Here is a 19362-nt window from a genome sequence, read left to right as displayed (position 1 = left end):
CCACTAACTAGTTAAGTGCTGCTGAAAATTACTGAACAGGCAATTTAATCAGCCAGGAACTGTTTCTGGTTGGTTGAATCACTTTGAATATCGACCCCTAAATTGAAAAGTTCTTAGATTTACAAGGATGCTGTATTACTTTTGTGTCAGGGGTGGCCAACTTCAGTACTCGTGAACCACAAACAGTGTAATAAGATTCATATATTCAGATCAATTTTAGGGTATCACAATGTAAAGTCATGAGATGGTATATATAGTACCTCATTTATCTCTGAAAGTGAAATACGTTTCTTTGGTGTTTGATACAAAAAATTTCAAAACAGGGAAAGAAGCTCTAATCATCCTTTCTTTCTATTATCTTAGGTTATTTGTCTCCTCACCCATCTCCTTTGGGAGCTCCTGATCATGTGTCCAGCCCAATGTCTGCAGGTGGGCCAACTCCTCCACAAATGCCACCAAGCCAGCCAGGACCCATGATGCCAGGAGACCCCCAAGTTATGAGCCAGCCCACACGAGGTCCTTCACCTTTCAGTCCTGTTCAGCTACATCAACTTCGAGCTCAAATTTTAGCATACAAAATGTTGGCTAGAGGTCAGCCTCTGCCTGAAAATTTGCAGCTTGCTGTTCAGGGGAAGAGGACACTTCCTGGGATTCAGCAGCAACAGCAGCAGCAGCAGCAGCAGCAGCAGCAGCAGCAGCAGCAGCAACAACAACAACAACAAATCATTCCTGCTAGTTATAATAGACCACCTGGTATGTAGAATATGCTGGTATCATCCATGTTTCTATCTTTCTAGTTTCATAACTTTTTTTTGTGTTCTTAAAATTTTATGGGCCCGATATTCAGTGCTATCTATTAGCTTGGCCAGCTAAGCATTAATATTCAATGCAAGGTAGCTGGTTATCTCTGCTGAATATTAGCGCTTAGCTGCATGACTTAGCTGGCTAACCGCAAATATTCAGTGCTAAACCAGCTGAGCTGAGCAGAGACCTCCTCAGCTATCAAACAGTGAATGTAGGTTAAACTTCTGTCCAGTTAATGATTAAAGTGTGCATCCAGTATGCCCAGGACAAAATCAGCATAACCCACTATAGGCAGATATTTGGAGTAATGGTACATTGTTGGAAGATTCGCCAGGCCCTTCATAAAGGCTGCACCAAATGATGATGCTTCAGTGTCTTAGGTAGGCTCCTAGTTCGTGCAAGCATAAGGAAAGCCAACGAGAGGTCCACACTTACAGAGGATTCAAAGGTGACATCACAGAACATAGAAGTGTGGAAAATCCAGTCTCTAGCAAAGTGCGTATGACAGGCAACAGCTGCACTGGTGAGAATGACAATCTCCTTGGGTGGACCAACTTCAGCTATTTGACGTCATGCTGTCGTCTGTTCATCCAACCTTCAGTCTGCACCACTCATGAGCGAGTGACTTCCTGCCTGCCCATGTTGCATGGGATCCACAGTCTTATTCTTTTTGCGGAGCAGTGAAGACTTGTCTTCAGTCATGGTGCGAAGAGATTTCTTGTTGTCTATTTTTGTGCCTTCCTGTCTTGTAGTTGTGAGTTCCAAGGGGGTTTTTTTGTGGAAAGTTTCTCTTTCTCTTCCTGTTTTTCTTAGTTTTTTTTAGCTCTATTATTTTCTTTTTTTTGTTCTCTGAGGCTATTTTGGGCCTGGACTCATGGTTGAGTTCTTCACAGTATTTTCAGGGGGGAGGATTTTTCTTTGCCTCTCTTTACCATTGAGCCGTTTGATTCAAAATCAATCTTCCCTAAAATGTCACAGAAACCTGCCAGAAGGTTTAAGAACTGCTCCTGCTATAATAGGATCATGTCCGTGACAGACCCACATGACATGGGCCTAAAATATTCTGGGTGAGATCATGACTCTCTAAAGTGTCCTCTTTTTTGCTCAAATGCAGAAGATAACCCAGAGGTCTAGAGACGTGGGGTGTGAGAACGTTTTGACACTTAGTAGTCCAATAAATTGGTATGGAGAGCATCAATCTCCATGGCTTCTGGAGCTGCACCAGACACTGGTAACGCATCGACATTGAGCACCAGTAGCGAGCTGAATATCTTTGGACCCAACACCAAGGAAGTGCATGGATTCTGTTCCTTCCTCATCAACATAGAGGGCTCTTACTCTGGGCCTGGACATTCCAGCAGATTGAGTCAGGTGCAAACTGAGACTTATGAGTATTTTCCTGAATCTGTTCCTGGAGGTCTGAGGATGAACCTAAGAACGTTTCGGAAGAGAGGTCCCTTGACCTTCCCTTGGACTCCTCCCCATCACAGTAGAGATGTGAGTCCCTACCGGAGGACCTCTCTCTAGGCTTTTTGAGGGAAATGGCGGAGACCATTCCATTTAAGTTGGAGGTGGAGGGCTAGCTCAAGGCACAATTGATGACCGTCCTTGATTTATTATTCGCCTCCTATGGAGGCTATGACTGTGCTTGTTCATGGTGTCCTGAAAAATGCACAGATGAGAAACTGGAAGACCCCTTTCTCTGTGCTGGTTATTCCTAAGAAGGCAGACTCCGCGCATAGAGTCCAGAAGGCTCCCAGATTCGAGAAGGCACAATTGCCAAACTACTCTATATTGGTTAAATTCGCTCTCAAGCGAACCAGAATCTTGACAACCCATGCTTTGACTGTCTTGGGTAGGGCTGTTTATACACTGGAGTTATTTAGGAGAAAGATGTTTCAGGCCTCGGTGCTTATTTCTTGCATCCAGTCCTACATGACTCTACACAGCCTATATTTGATGTCTTGGTGTCCAGTGTGCTCGAGTTTACAGACACTGTCCCACTGGAGCAGGCCCACACTTTTTCCGGAAAACCAATAAGCAGAAAGAGTGTAGAAAGCATTTGGCTAGGGGCACCTTTGATTCTTTTTATGTAGCATCTAGGCTTTCTGCCTTGGGTGTTAGAATGCACAAACTCTCTTGCCTGCATGTTCTTTATGGGGACAGGGTGGAAGAGAACTGATCCTATCAAGTCCTTGTCTCAGCCTGCTCCTTCTGCTGCTTCCTTATCTTGGTTAAAAAGAAGCAAAAAGGATCAGCTGCTAAGGTTAGGTCACTAACAGGCTCATTTTCGAAAGAGAAGGATGCCCATCTTTTGACACAAATCTGAAGATGGGCGTCCTTCTCACAGGGTCGCCCAAATCGGTATAATTGAAAGCCAATTTTGGGTGTCCCCAACTGCTTTCCGTTGCAGGGACGACCAAATTTCACAGGGGCATGTCGGAGGCGTAGCAAAGGCGGTACTTGGGCGTGCCTAACACATGGACGTCCTTGACCCATAATGGAAAAAAAAGGGCGTCCCTGACGAGCACTTGGACGAGGACTTTACCTGGTCCTGTTTTTTTTATGACCAAGGCACAAAAAGGTGCCCAAACTGACCAGATGACCACCAGAGAGAATCGGGGATGACCTCCCCTTACTCCCCCAGTGGTCACTAACCCCCTCCCACCCTAAAAAACATCTTTAAAAATATTTTTTGCCAGCCTCAGATGTCATACTCGGGTTCATCACAGCAGTATGCAGGTCCCTGGAGCAGTTTTATTGGGTGCAGTGCACTTCAGACAGGCGGACCCAGGCCCATGCCCCCCTACCTGTTACACTTGTGGTGGTAAATGTGAGCCCTCCAAAACTCACCAGAAACCCACTGTACCCACATCTAGGTGCCCCCTTCACTCGTAAGGGCTATGGTAGTGGTGTACAGTTGTGAGTAGTTGGAATTTGGGGGGCTCAGCACACAAGGTAAGGGAGCTGTGTACCTGGGAGCAATTTATGAAGTCCACGGCAGTGCCCCCTAGGGTGTCCTGGCATGTCAGGGGGACCAGTGCAATATGAATGCTGGCTCCTTCCACGACCAAATGGCTTGCATTTGGTCATTTCTGAGATGGGCATCCTTGGTTTCCATTATCGGTGAAAATCAGAAACGATCAAGTCTAGGGATGACCTAAATTTCAGGATTTGGGCATCCCCGACCTTATTATCAAAACGAAAGATGGATGTCCATCTTGTTTTGATAATATGGGTTTCCCCGCCCCTCCACCGGGACATTTTGCGAGAACGTCCTCAGCAAAACTTGGGCGTCCCTTTCGATTATGCCCCTCTAAATCAGGCATGGATGTTATTCAAAAATACCATCTTGGAAGCCCAGACCATATGCATTTGGTATTTCAATGGTGGAAAGAAGAGAAAAATGACAGCATAGTTAAAAGGTGAAGTAAAGAGACTATTACAGCCAAAATATTGTCTTTCAAAGAATGGAAAAATGACCCAATAAGAAATAAGCAACATAAGCACTGACAAATCAGAATAAAGAAGGCTAAAAGAGAATATGAAGAGAAACTTGCTGCAGAAACTAAAACTCGCAGTAAGAACTTTTTCAGGTACAGATGCAGAAAACCTGTGAGGGAATCTGAGGGACTGTTGGATCTGAAGGTGCAAATGGGGCACTCAGGAGGACAAGGTCATAGAGGGGAACTAAATGAATTCTTTGCTTCTGTCTTTAGGGAAGAAGATGTAAGAGATCTGCCTGTACCGGAAATGTTTTTCAAGGGTGAGGATGCCGAAGAACTGAAAGAAGTCTCGGTGAACCTGGAAGATGTACTGAGCCAATTGACAAATTAAAGAGTTAGTAAATTAGCTGGACTGGATGGCATACATCCAAGGATACTCAAAGAACTCAAGCATGAAATTGCTAATCTGCTGTTAGTAATATGGAACCTGTTGCTAAAATCATCTGTAATACCTGAAGATTGGAGGGTGGCAATGTGGTGCTGATTTTTAAAAGGGTTCCAGGGGTGATCCAGGAAATTGCAGACTGGTAAGCCTGATTTTAGTGCCGGGCAAAATAGTGGAAACTATTATAACGAATACAATTATGGAACACGTAGACAAACATGGTTTAATGGGACAGAGTCAGCATGGGTTCAGCCAAGGGAAGTCTTTCCTCATAAATTTGCTTAATTTGAAGGCATGAATAAACATGTGGATAAAGGTGAGCCGATAGATCTGGTGTATCTAGATTTTCAGAAATCTTTTGATAGAGTTCCTCATGATATACTCTTGAGAAAATTAAAGAGTCATAGGATAGGAGACAAGAATTGGTTATTGGACCGAAAACAGAGGGTAGGGTTAAATAGTCATTTCTCTCAATGGAGGAGAGCGAACATTGGAGTGCCACAGAAATCTGTACTGGGACCCATGCTATTTAACATACTTATAAATGATATGGAAATCGGAATGAGTGAGGTGATGACATTTGCAGGTGACACAAAACTATTCAAGGTTGTTAAAACACATGCTGACTGTGAAATATTGCAGGAAGACCTTAGGAAATTGGAAGGCTGGGCATTCAAATGGCAGATGAAATTTAATGAGGACAAATGGAAGGCGATGCACATTGGAAAGAATAATCCGAATTATAGATATTTGATGCTAGGGTCCACCTTGGTGGTTAGCACTCAAGAAAAAGATCTAGGTGACATCTGCTCAGTGTGCGGCATTAGCCAAAAAAGCAAACAGGATGCTAAGAATTATTAGGAAAGGGATGGTGAATAAGACCGAAAATACTATAATGCGTTTGTATCGCTCCAAGGTTCAGCCGCACTTGAGTATTGCATTCAGTTCTGGTCACCGTATCTCTAAAAAGATATAGCGGAATTAGAAAAGATTGAAAGAAGAGTGACCAAAATGATAAAGGGGATGAAACTCCTCTCGTATGAGGAAATATGTTTTCACTCAACGAATAAATTCTGGAACTTTTCGCTGGAGGATGTGGTAAGAGTGGTTAGCCTATCTGGGTTTAAGAAAGGTTTGAACAAGTTCCTGGAGAAAAAGTCCATAGTCTGCTATTGAGAGAGACATGGGAAGGCAACTACTTGCCCTGGGTTTGGTAGCATGGAATGTTGCCACAATTTGGTTTTTTGCCAGGTACTTGTGATCTGGCTCGGCCACTGTTTGGAAGCAGGATACTGGGTAGATGGACCTTTGGTCTGACACAGTATGGCTGCTCTTATGTTCTTTTGAGGTTTTCTAGGGGGGAATAGGAGGGGTTTCTATCAATCTCAAAGGCACAGGTTCACCCCCTCTTCCCACCCTCAGCAGCAATCCCAGCCTCTGCGCTCCTGTCCTTGGCATCAACTGTCTCAGAAATCCCAGCTAGCTCCCCAGTCTAAGCAGGGGATGAGCTTTTTACTGGCTCCAAGAGAGCATAGCTGCTTAAAATTAGCTGTCTTGGACGACCTACTAGTGAGAGGGAGGCAGAATTTTTTCCATGAAAGGTGGCCCTTTGTAACGTCAGACACGTGGTTGGATTACACTCTGTTGGCAAACGATACCTCCAAATTGTCCATTGATGGCTTCAAATTTCATCTCTCGGCACCACTTGCTCCCAGTTCAGCAATTGGAGTACATAGGAGCCCTGCTAGACATTGTGCCAGCTCATGTTTACCTGCCTCCGGCACAGGCAAATGCTCTTGTTGCCATTGCCACTCAGGTTCAGAGTAGGCAGCAGGACAGCTCGACAGATGTTAAGGATGTTGGGCCACATGGCCTCTATGGTGCATGTCAGCCCCATGGCTCACCTCCATTTACTGATATTGCTGGGCTTAGTTATAAGATTGACATATGGATTATTATTGAATTCTTGAATTATACAAGATAAGTGTTTTCATTAGACTTTTTATTATTTTGTGAGCATTTTGAAGATTATAGTCCTTTCAGACTTGCTTCTGTTGTAGAGCTATTCTTTATGAATGTTGATGATCTCTAAGTGTGTACGTGTGTTTTTCATGTTATTGATTTTGGCACATTTTCACAGGGAGTACCTATGATGATGTGAGCTTTGATTTATGCGGGGGGTTACCTGCTTTTATTAAGCGTTACTTAGTTTTCCATGATTGGCAGGTTGGACCTAAATTGTGTAATATTCCCTGGAATTCCTCCTGTATAAGGGAGGTGTAAGGGTTTCTAAGGACTCCAATCACTAAATTTAAATTTTAAAATTTAAGTTTTTGTACATTTATTCATACACTGGAGTTCATCATCATTTCTAAGATTACCTTTTTTGGTTTTGATATATCTTTTGATGAGGTCCCTGTATAGGGTTTTGTATTTTTGGACTCCAAAGACCTGGACATACTCAACTTTGGGCAGCATTGGACCATCTGAATACTTTTTTTCTATAGGGAAAACCTTAGTAAAGAGTGATACATTTTCCATGTTAAGTGGTAATCGGTGGCAGAGAAGCCAATCAGCAATCTGATCAAGTTTTTGGTTCAGTACAGCGATAGAATGGGTATCCTCAGGCAAAATTCAAGCCAAGATCTGGATATCTGCACCAACTCCAATTGATTCAGAATGCTGCAGCATGGGATAGGATGCATGTCCTATTGTGGATTAAAAACTGGTTAAAAGAAAACAGAGGGTAGGATTAAATGGTCAGTATTCTCAAGGGAGAAGGGTAGGTAGTGGGGTTCCCCAGGGCTCTGTGCTGGGATTACTGCCTTTTAACTTATTTATAAATGATCTAGAGATGGGAGTAACTAGTGAGGTAATTAAATTAGCTGATGACACAAAGTTATTCAGAGTTGTTAAATCGCAAGAGGATTATGAAAAATGACAAGAGGACCTTACGAGACTGGGCATCTAAATGGCAGATGATGTTTAAAGTGATGCATGTGGGAAACCCGAATTATAGCTACATAATGCAAGGTACCACATTAGGAGTCACTGCTCAGGAAAGGGATCTAGCTGTTGTCATCGTTGATATGTTGAAACCCTCTGCTGAGTGTGCTGTGGCGGCTAAGAAAGCAAATAAAGTGTTAGGTATTAAGAATGGAATGGAAAACAAATATGAGGACGTTATAATCCCTTTGTATTGCTCCATGGTGCAACCACATCTCAAATACTGTGTGAAATTCAGGTTACTGCCTCTCAAAAAAGATATAGTGGAATTAGAAAAGGTACATTGGAGGACTACGAAAATGATAAAGGGGATGGGACGACTTTCCTATGAGGAAAGGCTAAAGCGGCTAGGGCTCTTCAGCTTGGAGAAAAGACGGCTGAGGGGAGATATGGGATCCCAATGTTATCCTTGCCCAGCTGATGAAATCTTCTTTTGAGCCACTAGATTCTTGTCATCTGAAGTACCTGACCTTGGAAGGTCTTATTTTTGGTGGTTGTCATAACAGAGTAGTTCTCCACACCCATCCTAAGTTCCTTCGTAAGATAGTGTCAGTGGTCATCTTAATCAGTCAGTTGTCCTTTCAATATTTTTCCCCAAAGCTCAAGTCCATCCTGGTGAAAGCGCACTGCATACTTTGGACTAGAAGTGAGCCTTGGCCTTCTATCTGGAGTGTAATAAAGCATAGAGTGAGTCCACCCAGCTTTTTATTTCTTTTGACTCAGGATGGGAGGCAACCATTGGTAAAAACACTTTATCCAATTGGCTAACAGACTGCATCTTTTTGACTTATGCCCAGGCTGGGTTGATTCTTGATGGACATGTCACAGCTTACAATGTAAGTGCCATGGCTGCATCGGTAGCCTACTTGAAATCAGCCACCAGTGAGAAATTTGTAGAGCTGCAACAAGCTCTTCAGTCCACACATTCACATCTCTCTACTGTCCGGAACAAAATACCAGACGCAACAGCCAGTTCGGTCAGGCAGTCCTGTGGAATTTGTTTGGAGTCTAGAATCCAACTCTACCCTCCTAGTCCTATTCATTTGTTTCAGGCTGTACCTTCACAACAGGCCTGTTTTGTTGTTAATATTATTGGTTTTGATTGGCCTTGCCTTTGGAAGTCCCTATTGATCTTTGTTGTTTTCGATGAGTCTATAGCTAGGGATTCCCATCTGTGAGAATACTCTGTTATGCTTGTCCTCAGAGAAAGTGAAGCAACAAACCTGTTGCAGATGTTCTCTGAGGACAGCAGAACAAGTATTAAGTATTTCTATCTCCTCCCTAGAAGTTGCATTCTTATGCTTTTTTTAAAAAAATCTGAGAGTCCCGTGCACATACACTGGGTGGGAAGTCACCGGTGCATTCATGGTCAGGCCTGACAAAGTTTCTGGAATATTCTGTATACTGTGTAGCATCTGTCCTGGGGCTCTGTTGATGACATTACCTATTTGTGAGAATACTTGACCTGCTGTACTTGGAGAGCACTTGCTACATGAGTAACTTTGCTGCATGTAATCATAATGTTCCAATTTTCAAAGTATTGCTGACTCAAATTATGACTATAATTTTGAACCTCCAGGAGCAGGGGTTTATCTATTGTATGCATTTAAATTGCTATTTACTTGCATAAATGATTTGGAAAGTGTCCTTTAGAACAGGTGAGCATACAGTATGGAAATAAGTATTTGATCCCTTGCTGATTTTGTAAGTTTGCCCACTGACAAAGACATGAGCAGCCCATAATTGAAGGGTAGGTTATTGGTAACAGTGAGAGATAGCACATCACAAATTAAATCCGGAAAATCACATTGTGGAAAGTATATGAATTTCTCCGAGGACAAGCAGGCTGCTTGTTCTCACTGATGGGTTGACGTCCTCGGCAGCCCCCTCCATCGGAAAGTTTACTAGCAAAGGCCTTTGCTAGTCCTCGCGCGCCCATGCGCACCGCGCATGCGCGGCCATCTTCCCGCCCGAAACCGGCTCGAGCCGGCCAGTCTTCTTTCGTCCGCACTCGGTACGGTCGTGTTACGCCGTTCGTGCCCCAGAGAGTCGACCTCGCGCGTCCTTTTCGACGTGTTTTTGTCCTTTTTTTACCTTGCAAAAGTTCGGGAAGTGCTCCGGTAGTATTCCGGAAGACCCTTTCGGGTTTTCTGCCCTTCCCGTATTTCCAGTTTTTGTCCCGTAAGTTTTCTTTCGTTGTCGGGGTAGGCCTCTTTTGGCCTCGGTCGAGATTTTTCTCCCTCTAAATTTTGGTGCTTCAATTTTCACCATTTCGGCTTTTGATTTCGCCGGCGTGATTTTTCCGCCCATGACATCGAAGCCTTCCAGCGGCTTCAAGAAGTGCACCCAGTGCGCCCGGGTAATCTCGCTCACTGATAGGCACTCTGCGTGTCTTCAGTGTCTAGGGGCCCAGCACCGCCCTCAGAACTGCAGTCTGTGTTCCCTGTTACAAAGGCGGACTCAGGTAGCGAGATTAGCCCAGTGGAACGTTTTGTTCTCGGGCTCTTCGTCGGCATCGGCACCGGAGGCATCGAGTGCATCGACGTCGTCAGCGTCCGGACCATCTTCCTTGGCTGCCGTTCCATCGACTGCATCGAGGCATCGGACCTCTGCATCGGCGCCGAGGCATCGGGCGACTGTATCGATGTCGGTGGTACCGAGACTTCGTCTGCTGATGTCGTCGGACGGAGGTGCATCGTCAGGAGTGCAGGTGAGGGCTGTCCATTCCCCTGCTGTTGGCGGTGAGCCTTCGGGTGGGTCTCCTCCTACCCTGAGGGCTCCTGCGGTACAGCCCCCCCGGGATCGACCCTCTTCGGTCTCGGCCCCGAGGAAGCGACGGATGGATTCTACGTCCTCCTCGTCGGTGCCGGGGAGCTCTGGTGACATGCTTCGGAAGAAGTCGAAGAAGCATCGACACCGGTCTCCTCCCCGTGTCGGCACCGAGAGCTCTGGGTCGCCGAGGGATTCGGCACCCAGCAGGCATCGGCACCGAGAGGACCGCTCACCCTCTGTTCAGGAGGTGTCGATGCGCTCCACTCTGGACAGCCCGGAACAGCCTCCTCACCCGGAACAGGTTCTGGCGTCGACGCCTGCATCGACCCCTCAGCCTTTCTCTGCAGCCGATGCGGGCGAGGGAGTCTACCTCTCGACGCCCCCACCGTGGACGGGGTTCCACCTAGTCGAGCAGGGCGAGGTTGCAGACACAGGTCCGTGAACTTGTGTCTGACACCGAGGGTGAGGCCTCGTGGGAGGAAGAGGAGGACCCCAGATATTTCTCTGACGAGGAGTCTGAGGGTCTTCCTTCTGATCCCACTCCCTCTCCTGAAAGACAGCTTTCTCCTCCCGAGAGTCTGTCTTTTGCTTCCTTTGTCCGGGAGATGTCTACGGCCATCCCCTTCCCGGTGGTTGTGGAGGACGAGCCCAGGGCTGAAATGTTTGAGCTCCTGGACTATCCTTCTCCACCTAAGGAAGCGTCCACTGTTCCCTTGCACCATGTCCTGAAAAAGACATTGCTTGCGAACTGGACCAAGCCACTAAGTAATCCCCACATTCCCAAGAAGATCGAGTCCCAGTACCGGATCCATGGGGACCCAGAGCTGATGCGCACCCAGTTGCCTCATGACTCTGGAGTTGTGGATTTGGCCCTAAAGAAGGCTAAGAGTTCTAGGGAGCATGCTTCGGCGCCCCCGGGCAAAGACCCTAGAACCTTAGACTCCTTTGGGAGGAAGGCCTACCATTCTTCTATGCTCGTGGCCAAGATCCAGTCTTACCAGCTCTACACGAGCATACACATGCGGAACAATGTGCGGCAGTTGGCGGGCTTGGTTGATGCTCTTCCCCCTGAGCAAGCCAAGCCTTTTCAGGAGGTGGTCAGGCAGCTGAAGGCGTGCAGAAAATTCCTGGCCAGAGGAGTTTATGACACTTTTGATGTTGCGTCCAGGGCCGCTGCTCAAGGTGTGGTGATGCGCAGGCTCTCATGGCTGCGTGCCTCCGACCTGGAGAATAGACTCCAGCAGCGGATTGCGGACTCGCCTTGCCGTGCGGACAACATTTTTGGAGAAAAAGTCGAGCAGGTGGTAGAGTCTCTCCACCAGCGGGACACCGCATTCGACAAGTTCTCCCGCCGGCAGCCTTCAGCCTCTACCTCTACAGGTAGAAGATTTTTCGGGGGAAGGAAGACTGGTCCCTATGCTTCTGGTAAGCGTAGGTACAATCCTCCTTCTCGACAGCCTGCGGCCCAGGCTAAGCCCCAGCGCGCTCGCTCTCGTCAGCAGCGTGCGCCTCAGCAAGGCCCCGCGGCTCCCCAGCAAAAGCAAGGGGCGAGCTTTTGACTGGCTCCAGCAGAGCATAGCCGACATCCAAGTGTCAGTGCCGGGCGACCTGCCAGTCGGGGGGAGGTTGAAAGCTTTTCACCAAAGGTGGCCTCTCATAACCTCCGATCAGTGGGTTCTCCAAATAGTCCGACAAGGATACACCCTCAATTTGGCCTCAAAACCTCCAAATTGTCCACCGGGAGCTCAGTCTTACAGCTTCCAGCACAAGCAGGTACTTGCAGAGGAACTCTCCGCCCTTCTCAGCGCCAATGCGGTCGAGCCCGTGCCATCCGGGCAAGAAGGGCTGGGATTCTATTCCAGGTACTTCCTTGTGGAAAAGAAAACAGGGGGGATGCGTCCCATCCTAGACCTAAGGGCCCTGAACAAATATCTGGTCAAAGAAAAGTTCAGGATGCTTTCCCTGGGCACCCTTCTCCCCATGATTCAGGAAAACGATTGGCTATGCTCTCTGGACTTAAAGGATGCCTACACACACATCCCGATACTGCCAGCTCACAGGTAGTATCTGCGATTTCAGTTGGGCACACGCCACTTCCAGTACTGTGTGCTACCCTTTGGGCTCGCCTCTGCGCCCAGGGTGTTCACAAAGTGCCTAGCTGTGGTAGCAGCGGCACTTCGCAGGCTGGGGGTGCAGGTGTTCCCATATCTCGACGATTGGCTGGTGAAGAACACATCCGAGGCAGGAGCCCTGCAGTCCATGCAGATGACTATTCGCCTCCTGGAGCTACTGGGGTTTGTGATAAATTACCCAAAGTCCCATCTTTCCCCAGTGCAGAAACTCGAATTCATAGGAGCCCTGCTGGATTCTCGGACGGCTCGCGCCTATCTCCCAAAAGCGAGAGCCAACAACTTGTTGTCCCTCGTCTCGCGGGTGCGAGCGTCCCAGCAGATCACAGCTCGGCAGATGTTGAGATTGCTGGGCCACATGGCCTCCACAGTTCATGTGACTCCCATGGCCCGCCTTCACATGCGATCTGCTCAATGGACCCTAGCCTCCCAGTGGTATCATGCCGCTGGGGGACTAGAGGACGTGATCCACCTGTCCACGAGTTTTCTCGAATCCCTGTATTGGTGGACGATTTGCTCCAATTTGACTCTGGGACGTCCCTTCCAAATTCCTCAGCCACAAAAAGTGCTGACCACGGATGCGTCTCTCCTGGGATGGGGAGCTCATGTCGATGGGCTTCACACCCAAGGAAGTTGGTCCCTCCAAGAACGCGATCTACAGATCAATCTTCTGGAGTTGCGAGCGATCTGGAACGCTCTGAAGGCTTTCAGAGATCGGCTGTCCCACCAAATTGTCCAAATTCAGACAGACAACCAGGTTGCCATGTACTATGTCAACAAGCAGGGGGGCACCGGATCTCGCCCCCTGTGTCAGGAAGCCGTCAGCATGTGGCTCTGGGCTCGCCGTCTCGGCATGGTGCTCCAAGCCACATATCTGGCAGGCGTAAACAACAGTCTGGCCGACAGGTTGAGCAGGATTATGCAACCTCACGAGTGGTCGCTCAGTTCCAGGGTAGTGCGCCAGATCTTCCAAGCGTGGGGCACCCCCTTGGTGGATCTCTTCGCATCTCGAGCGAACCACAAAGTCCCTCAGTTCTGTTCCAGGCTTCAGACCCCCGGCAGACTAGCATCGGATGCCTTCCTCCTGGATTGGGGGGAGGGCCTGCTGTATGCTTATCCTCCCATCCCTCTGGTGGGGAAGACTTTGTTGAAACTCAAGCAAGACCGAGGCACCATGATTCTGATTGCTCCTTTTTGGCCGCGTCAGATCTGGTTCCCCCTTCTTCTGGAATTATCCTCCGAAGAACCGTGGAGATTGGAGTGTTTTCCGACCCTCATCACACAGGACGAGGGGGCGCTTCTGCATCCCAACCTCCAGTCTCTGGCTCTCACGGCCTGGATGTTGAGGGCGTAGACTTTGCCTCTTTGGGTCTGTCAGAGGGTGTCTCCCGCATCTTGCTTGCTTCCAGGAAAGACTCCACTAAGAGAAGTTACTTCTTCCATTGGAGGAGGTTTGCCGTCTGGTGTGACAGCAAGGCCCTAGATCCTCGCTCTTGTCCTACACAGACCCTGCTTGAATACCTTCTGCACTTGTCGGAGTCTGGTCTCAAGACCAACTCTGTAAGGGTTCACCTTAGTGCAATCAGTGCATACCATTACCGTGTGGAAGGTAAGCCGATCTCAGGACAGCCTTTAGTTGTTCGCTTCATGAGAGGTTTGCTTTTGTCAAAGCCCCCTGTCAAGCCTCCTACAGTGTCATGGGATCTCAATGTCGTTCTCACCCAGCTGATGAAACCTCCTTTTGAGCCACTGAATTCCTGCCATCTGAAGTACTTGACCTGGAAGGTCATTTTCTTGGTGGCAGTTACTTCGGCTCGTAGAGTCGGTGAGCTTCAGGCCCTGGTAGCCCAGGCCCCTTACACCAAATTTCATCATAACAGAGTAGTCCTCCGCACTCACCCTAAGTTCTTGCCGAAGGTCGTGTCGGAGTTCCATCTGAACCAGTCAATTGTCTTGCCAACATTTTTTCCCCGTCCTCATTCCTGCCCTGCTGAACGTCAGCTGCACACATTGGACTGCAAGAGAGCATTGGCCTTCTACCTGGAGCGGACACAGCCCCACAGACAGTCCGCCCAATTGTTTGTTTCTTTTGATCCCAATAGGAGGGGAGTGGCTGTAGGGAAACGCACCATATCCAATTGGCTAGCAGATTGCATTTCCTTCACTTACGCCCAGGCGGGGCTGGCTCTTGAGGGTCATGTCACGGCTCATAATGTTAGAGCCATGGCTGCGTCGGTAGCCCACTTGAAGTCAGCCTCCATTGAAGAAATTTGCAAAGCTGCGACGTGGTCATCTGTCCACACATTCACATCTCATTACTGCCTGCAGCAGGATACCCGACGCGACAGTCGGTTCGGGCAGTCAGTTCTTCAGAACCTGTTTGGGCTTTAGGATCCAACTCCACCCCCCGAGGGCCCTGTTTGTTCTGTTCCAGGCTGCACTCTCAGTTAGTTGGTAAATTTTTTAGGTCAATCTCATTTATGTCCTCGCCGTTGCGAGGCCCAATTGACCATGGTTCTTGTTTTGAGTGAGCCTGGGGGCTAGGGATACCCATCAGTGAGAACAAGCAGCCTGCTTGTCCTCGGAGAAAGCGAATGCTACATACCTGTAGAAGGTATTCTCCGAGGACAGCAGGCTGATTGTTCTCACAAACCCGCCCGCCTCCCCTTTGGAGTTGAGTCTTCCCTTGAAGTGTATTGTCTTGCTACATACTGGACTGGCTGGCTCGAGCCGGTTTCGGGCGGGAAGACGGCCGCGCGAGGACTAGCAAAGGCCTTTGCTAGTAAACTTTCCGATGGAGGGGGCTGCCGAGGACGTCAACCCATCAGTGAGAACAATCAGCCTGCTGTCCTCGGAGAATACCTTCTACAGGTATGTAGCATTCGCTTTATTTGCATTCTGCAGAGGGAAATAAGTATTTGATCCCCCACCAACCAGTAAGAGATCTGGCCCCTACAGACCAGGTAGATGCTCCAAATCAACTCGTTACCTGCATGACAGACAGCTGTCGGCAATGGTCACCTGTATGAAAGACACCTGTCCACAGACTCAGTGAATCAGTCAGACTCTAACCTCTACAAAATGGCCAAGAGCAAGGAGCTGTCTAAGGATGTCAGGGACAAGATCATACACCTGCACAAGGCTGGAATGGGCTACAAAACCATCAGTAAGACGCTGGGCGAGAAGGAGACAACTGTTGGTGCCATAGTAAGAAAATGGAAGAAGTACAAAATGACTGTCAATCGACAAAGATCTGGGGCTCCACGCAAAATCTCACCTCGTGGGGTATCCTTGATCATGAGGAAGGTTAGAAATCAGCCTACAACTACAAGGGGGGAACTTGTCAATGATCTCAAGGCAGCTGGGACCACTGTCACCACGAAAACCATTGGTAACACATTACGACATAACGGATTGCAATCCTGCAGTGCCCGCAAGGTCCCCCTGCTCCGGAAGGCACATGTGACGGCCCGTCTGAAGTTTGCCAGTGAACACCTGGATGATGCCGAGAGTGATTGGGAGAAGGTGCTGTGGTCAGATGAGACAAAAATTGAGCTCTTTGGCATGAACTCAACTCGCCGTGTTTGGAGGAAGAGAAATGCTGCCTATGACCCAAAGAACACCGTCCCCACTGTCAAGCATGGAGGTGGAAATGTTATGTTTTGGGGGTGTTTCTCTGCTAAGGGCACAGGACTACTTCACCGCATCAATGGGAGAATGGATGGGGCCATGTACCGTACAATTCTGAGTGACAACCTCCTTCCCTCCGCCAGGGCCTTAAAAATGGGTCGTGGCTGGGTCTTCCAGCACGACAATGACCCAAAACATACAGCCAAGGCAACAAAGGAGTGGCTCAGGAAGAAGCACATTAGGGTCATGGAGTGGCCTAGCCAGTCACCAGACCTTAATCCCATTGAAAACTTATGGAGGGAGCTGAAGATGCGAGTTGCCAAGCGACAGCCCAGAACTCTTAATGATTTAGAGATGATCTGCAAAGAGGAGTGGACCAAAATTCCTCCTGACATGTGTGCAAACCTCATCATCAACTACAGAAGACGTCTGACCGCTGTGCTTGCCAACAAGGGTTTTGCCACCAAGTATTAGGTCTTGTTTGCCAGAGGGATTAAATACTTATTTCCCTCTGCAGAATGCAAATAAATTCATATACTTTCCACAATGTGATTTTCCGGATTTAATTTGTGATGTGCTATCTCTCACTGTTACTAATAACCTACCCTTCAATTATGGGCTGCTCATGTCTTTGTCAGTGGGCAAACTTACAAAATCAGCAAGGGATCAAATACTTATTTCCACCACTGTATATTTTAGTTCTTTTCTGAGTGAAAATCTGTTTAACTATTTTTAAATTTTGGAATTGGCACTAATGAAATAAGATATCTGTCTAACGCTTTGTGGCTTATGTAAAGCATATGAGAACAGTGTGTTATTTTTTTAAACAGCTGTTGGGTTAAGAGATCATATTTTCCTCTTCATTAGTATTTTCTCATTCCTTTGTTCACTTTTGTGCATTTTTGTTCTGAATATTTGATTCATGTTCTTTTAAATAGAAAATGTCTATACGTAGTGAATTTTATTTTAGCATATTTGTATGCATGGTGTATTCCTGTTTTGCATGGGCAGTTTGGTTGCTAGAAGGTGGTGTGTAATTTCTGAATGCAGTGATGTGCTGTATATTTTTAAGTTTTCTGTCTTGTTACTGAATTTAGGTATGGGAATGCATCCAATGGGTGTTCCTCCTGCAGGACCAGGACCTGCTCCAGGAGTGACAGGACATGGTGCAAATATGGCCCCCAAACCATGGACAGAAGGTATAGTGCAGCAATTATTTTCACATGGAGACAGTCTCTGGTAGTGATTAAAACACTTTACAAAACAATTGCTTTTCAGATCACCTGATGGCTGCTCTGTAGCTCCTTTGTAATGTTTATTACAATTATATGTTACAAAATCAAAATGTAATGTAAAGCAAAAGATGTGTTGAACATCAGTGTACACATCCATTGACATAAGCTCAGAAAAGAGCATAGCCTAACCATTCATTGTATTTCTTTCTCCATATTTCAGCTTTGTGTATAAATCTGAATTCATCTAATCAACTGATTGTATATTAGAGCTACTAAACATAGGTAATCCTGAAGGTTTAATTTTTATGAAGTGACATATAATCACCAAGAGGGCCTTTTAAAATTGCTTAGCATAGGGATGGATGGTTGGAATATAAGGTAGTAAACAGAAGTTATACTGTTTATTGGACTTCAACCCTTAAAGATCAAGCGGTGCTGTATTGCCATTTACCAGGCCATGAAAAACTTGAGCAGCTGAAATTATTGCTGCGCTTAAGCAGCCTAAGCATGAAACAACTTTTGTACAATCCAAATGAAATATACAAACTGCTTGAGGGAGCGACATAAAACCTAATGAATGTAGTTATGTTTTGAGCATGCTTAATTGCAGAATGCTCTTTGATCTAGCATTTTCCCTTGCAAGCAAATGGAGGTTTCACCTTTATGGAATATATTTCTAATTTAATTTGAAAAGGTACTGATAGTGAATTAGTATTTCAGGAAAGAAATAGCTTTTTGAAAGAAAATTAAACTGAAGATAAGAGGTAAAAGCTGAGTTGTACTGGAATACTGTTTCCTGGGCATGAATTAACAACATGATGCTCGAGTGCCAAATTTATGTTGAGGAGGTATTGTTTACAGAAAGTCAGTAAATTTGTAATTTGAGGATGCACCTAGACCACAGGCTAACCATGGAGAGACAATTCACCTCAGATTACTTGAAATTAGCTCACTGTAATTCAGTATATGTCGGTCAGTGCTTAAATAGATTACAATATGGCCCAAATACAGCTGATAGAGTTTTGACTGGAACAAATGGGAAAAGGACTTGATATACTGCTTTTCGCAACTACGTTCAAAGCAATTTATATGTTATATACAGGTACTTACTTTTACCTGGGGCAATGGAGGATTAACTTGGCCAAAGTCACAAGGAGCTGCAGTGGGAATCGAACCCAGTTCCCCAGAATCAAAGTCCGCTGCACTAACCACTAGTCTTCAAATGCTAATAATAATAATAGTCTACTCCTCCTCTGAAAGAAAAGAGAACATATTTTGCCGTTTTCTGAGAAGCTCCATTGGCTTCCAGCTTAACGATTCTGTTTATCTTAGTGTTTAAAAGTACAGCGCCGTGCAAAAGTGTTCATACTCTTGTAATTTTTTTTTACATTCTGCTATTAAAAAAAAAAAAAGAATTAAAAATGCATTAAAGTAGAAATCTTTCATTGATCTGTACAACATATACTACACGTTCAGTGTGACAGAGCAATTCTAGAAATATTCAAAAAGTAATTTAAAAGACTTAAGAATAAGAAACCAAAAAGTCTTGATGAATTCTTCTTACCCTTTTGTCATACGAAACCCAATATAGCTCTGTTTCCAAAAATTACCTTAAGGCAATAAGTTAAATAGAGCCCACTAAGACTATAAGAACATTTCAAAGCATTTGAGTTTCCCTTGGTGCATTGTTAGGTCTGAAGTGAGTCCAGACCCTGCCATTGTACTGTCCTCTTCCAGTAGGCCTTCCCAGAATTTTGTTGTTCTCCTTTTTGATTACAACAGAATCAATGTTTAGCCCCCTCATCATTCCTCACTACCAAATTACATAACAATCCACACAGCATCAAAGCCTGTAAGGTTGATGCCATATCCCCATCTCTAATGATTTTTAACCA

The 19362-nt window shown here is 46.3% G+C and overlaps 1 protein-coding gene across 5 annotated transcripts in view; it reads left to right on the top strand.

The window, feature by feature from the left end:
- SMARCA2 (SWI/SNF related, matrix associated, actin dependent regulator of chromatin, subfamily a, member 2) overlaps positions 1-19362 on the top strand; it is a 679721-nt gene that overhangs the window by 91041 nt on the left and 569318 nt on the right. For all 5 annotated transcript variants that reach the window (XM_030193821.1, XM_030193826.1, XM_030193822.1 and 2 more), the window contains exons 4-5: positions 364-753; positions 17330-17431. In XM_030193821.1, coding sequence (XP_030049681.1) covers positions 364-753; positions 17330-17431 — 492 coding nt within the window. The remainder of the gene's footprint in view (positions 1-363; positions 754-17329; positions 17432-19362) is intronic.

The sequence above is a fragment of the Microcaecilia unicolor genome, chromosome 2, assembly GCF_901765095.1.
Source record: "Microcaecilia unicolor chromosome 2, aMicUni1.1, whole genome shotgun sequence".
NCBI classification, from domain to species: domain Eukaryota; kingdom Metazoa; phylum Chordata; class Amphibia; order Gymnophiona; family Siphonopidae; genus Microcaecilia; species Microcaecilia unicolor.
This window is presented reverse-complemented; position numbering and strand designations above follow the sequence as displayed.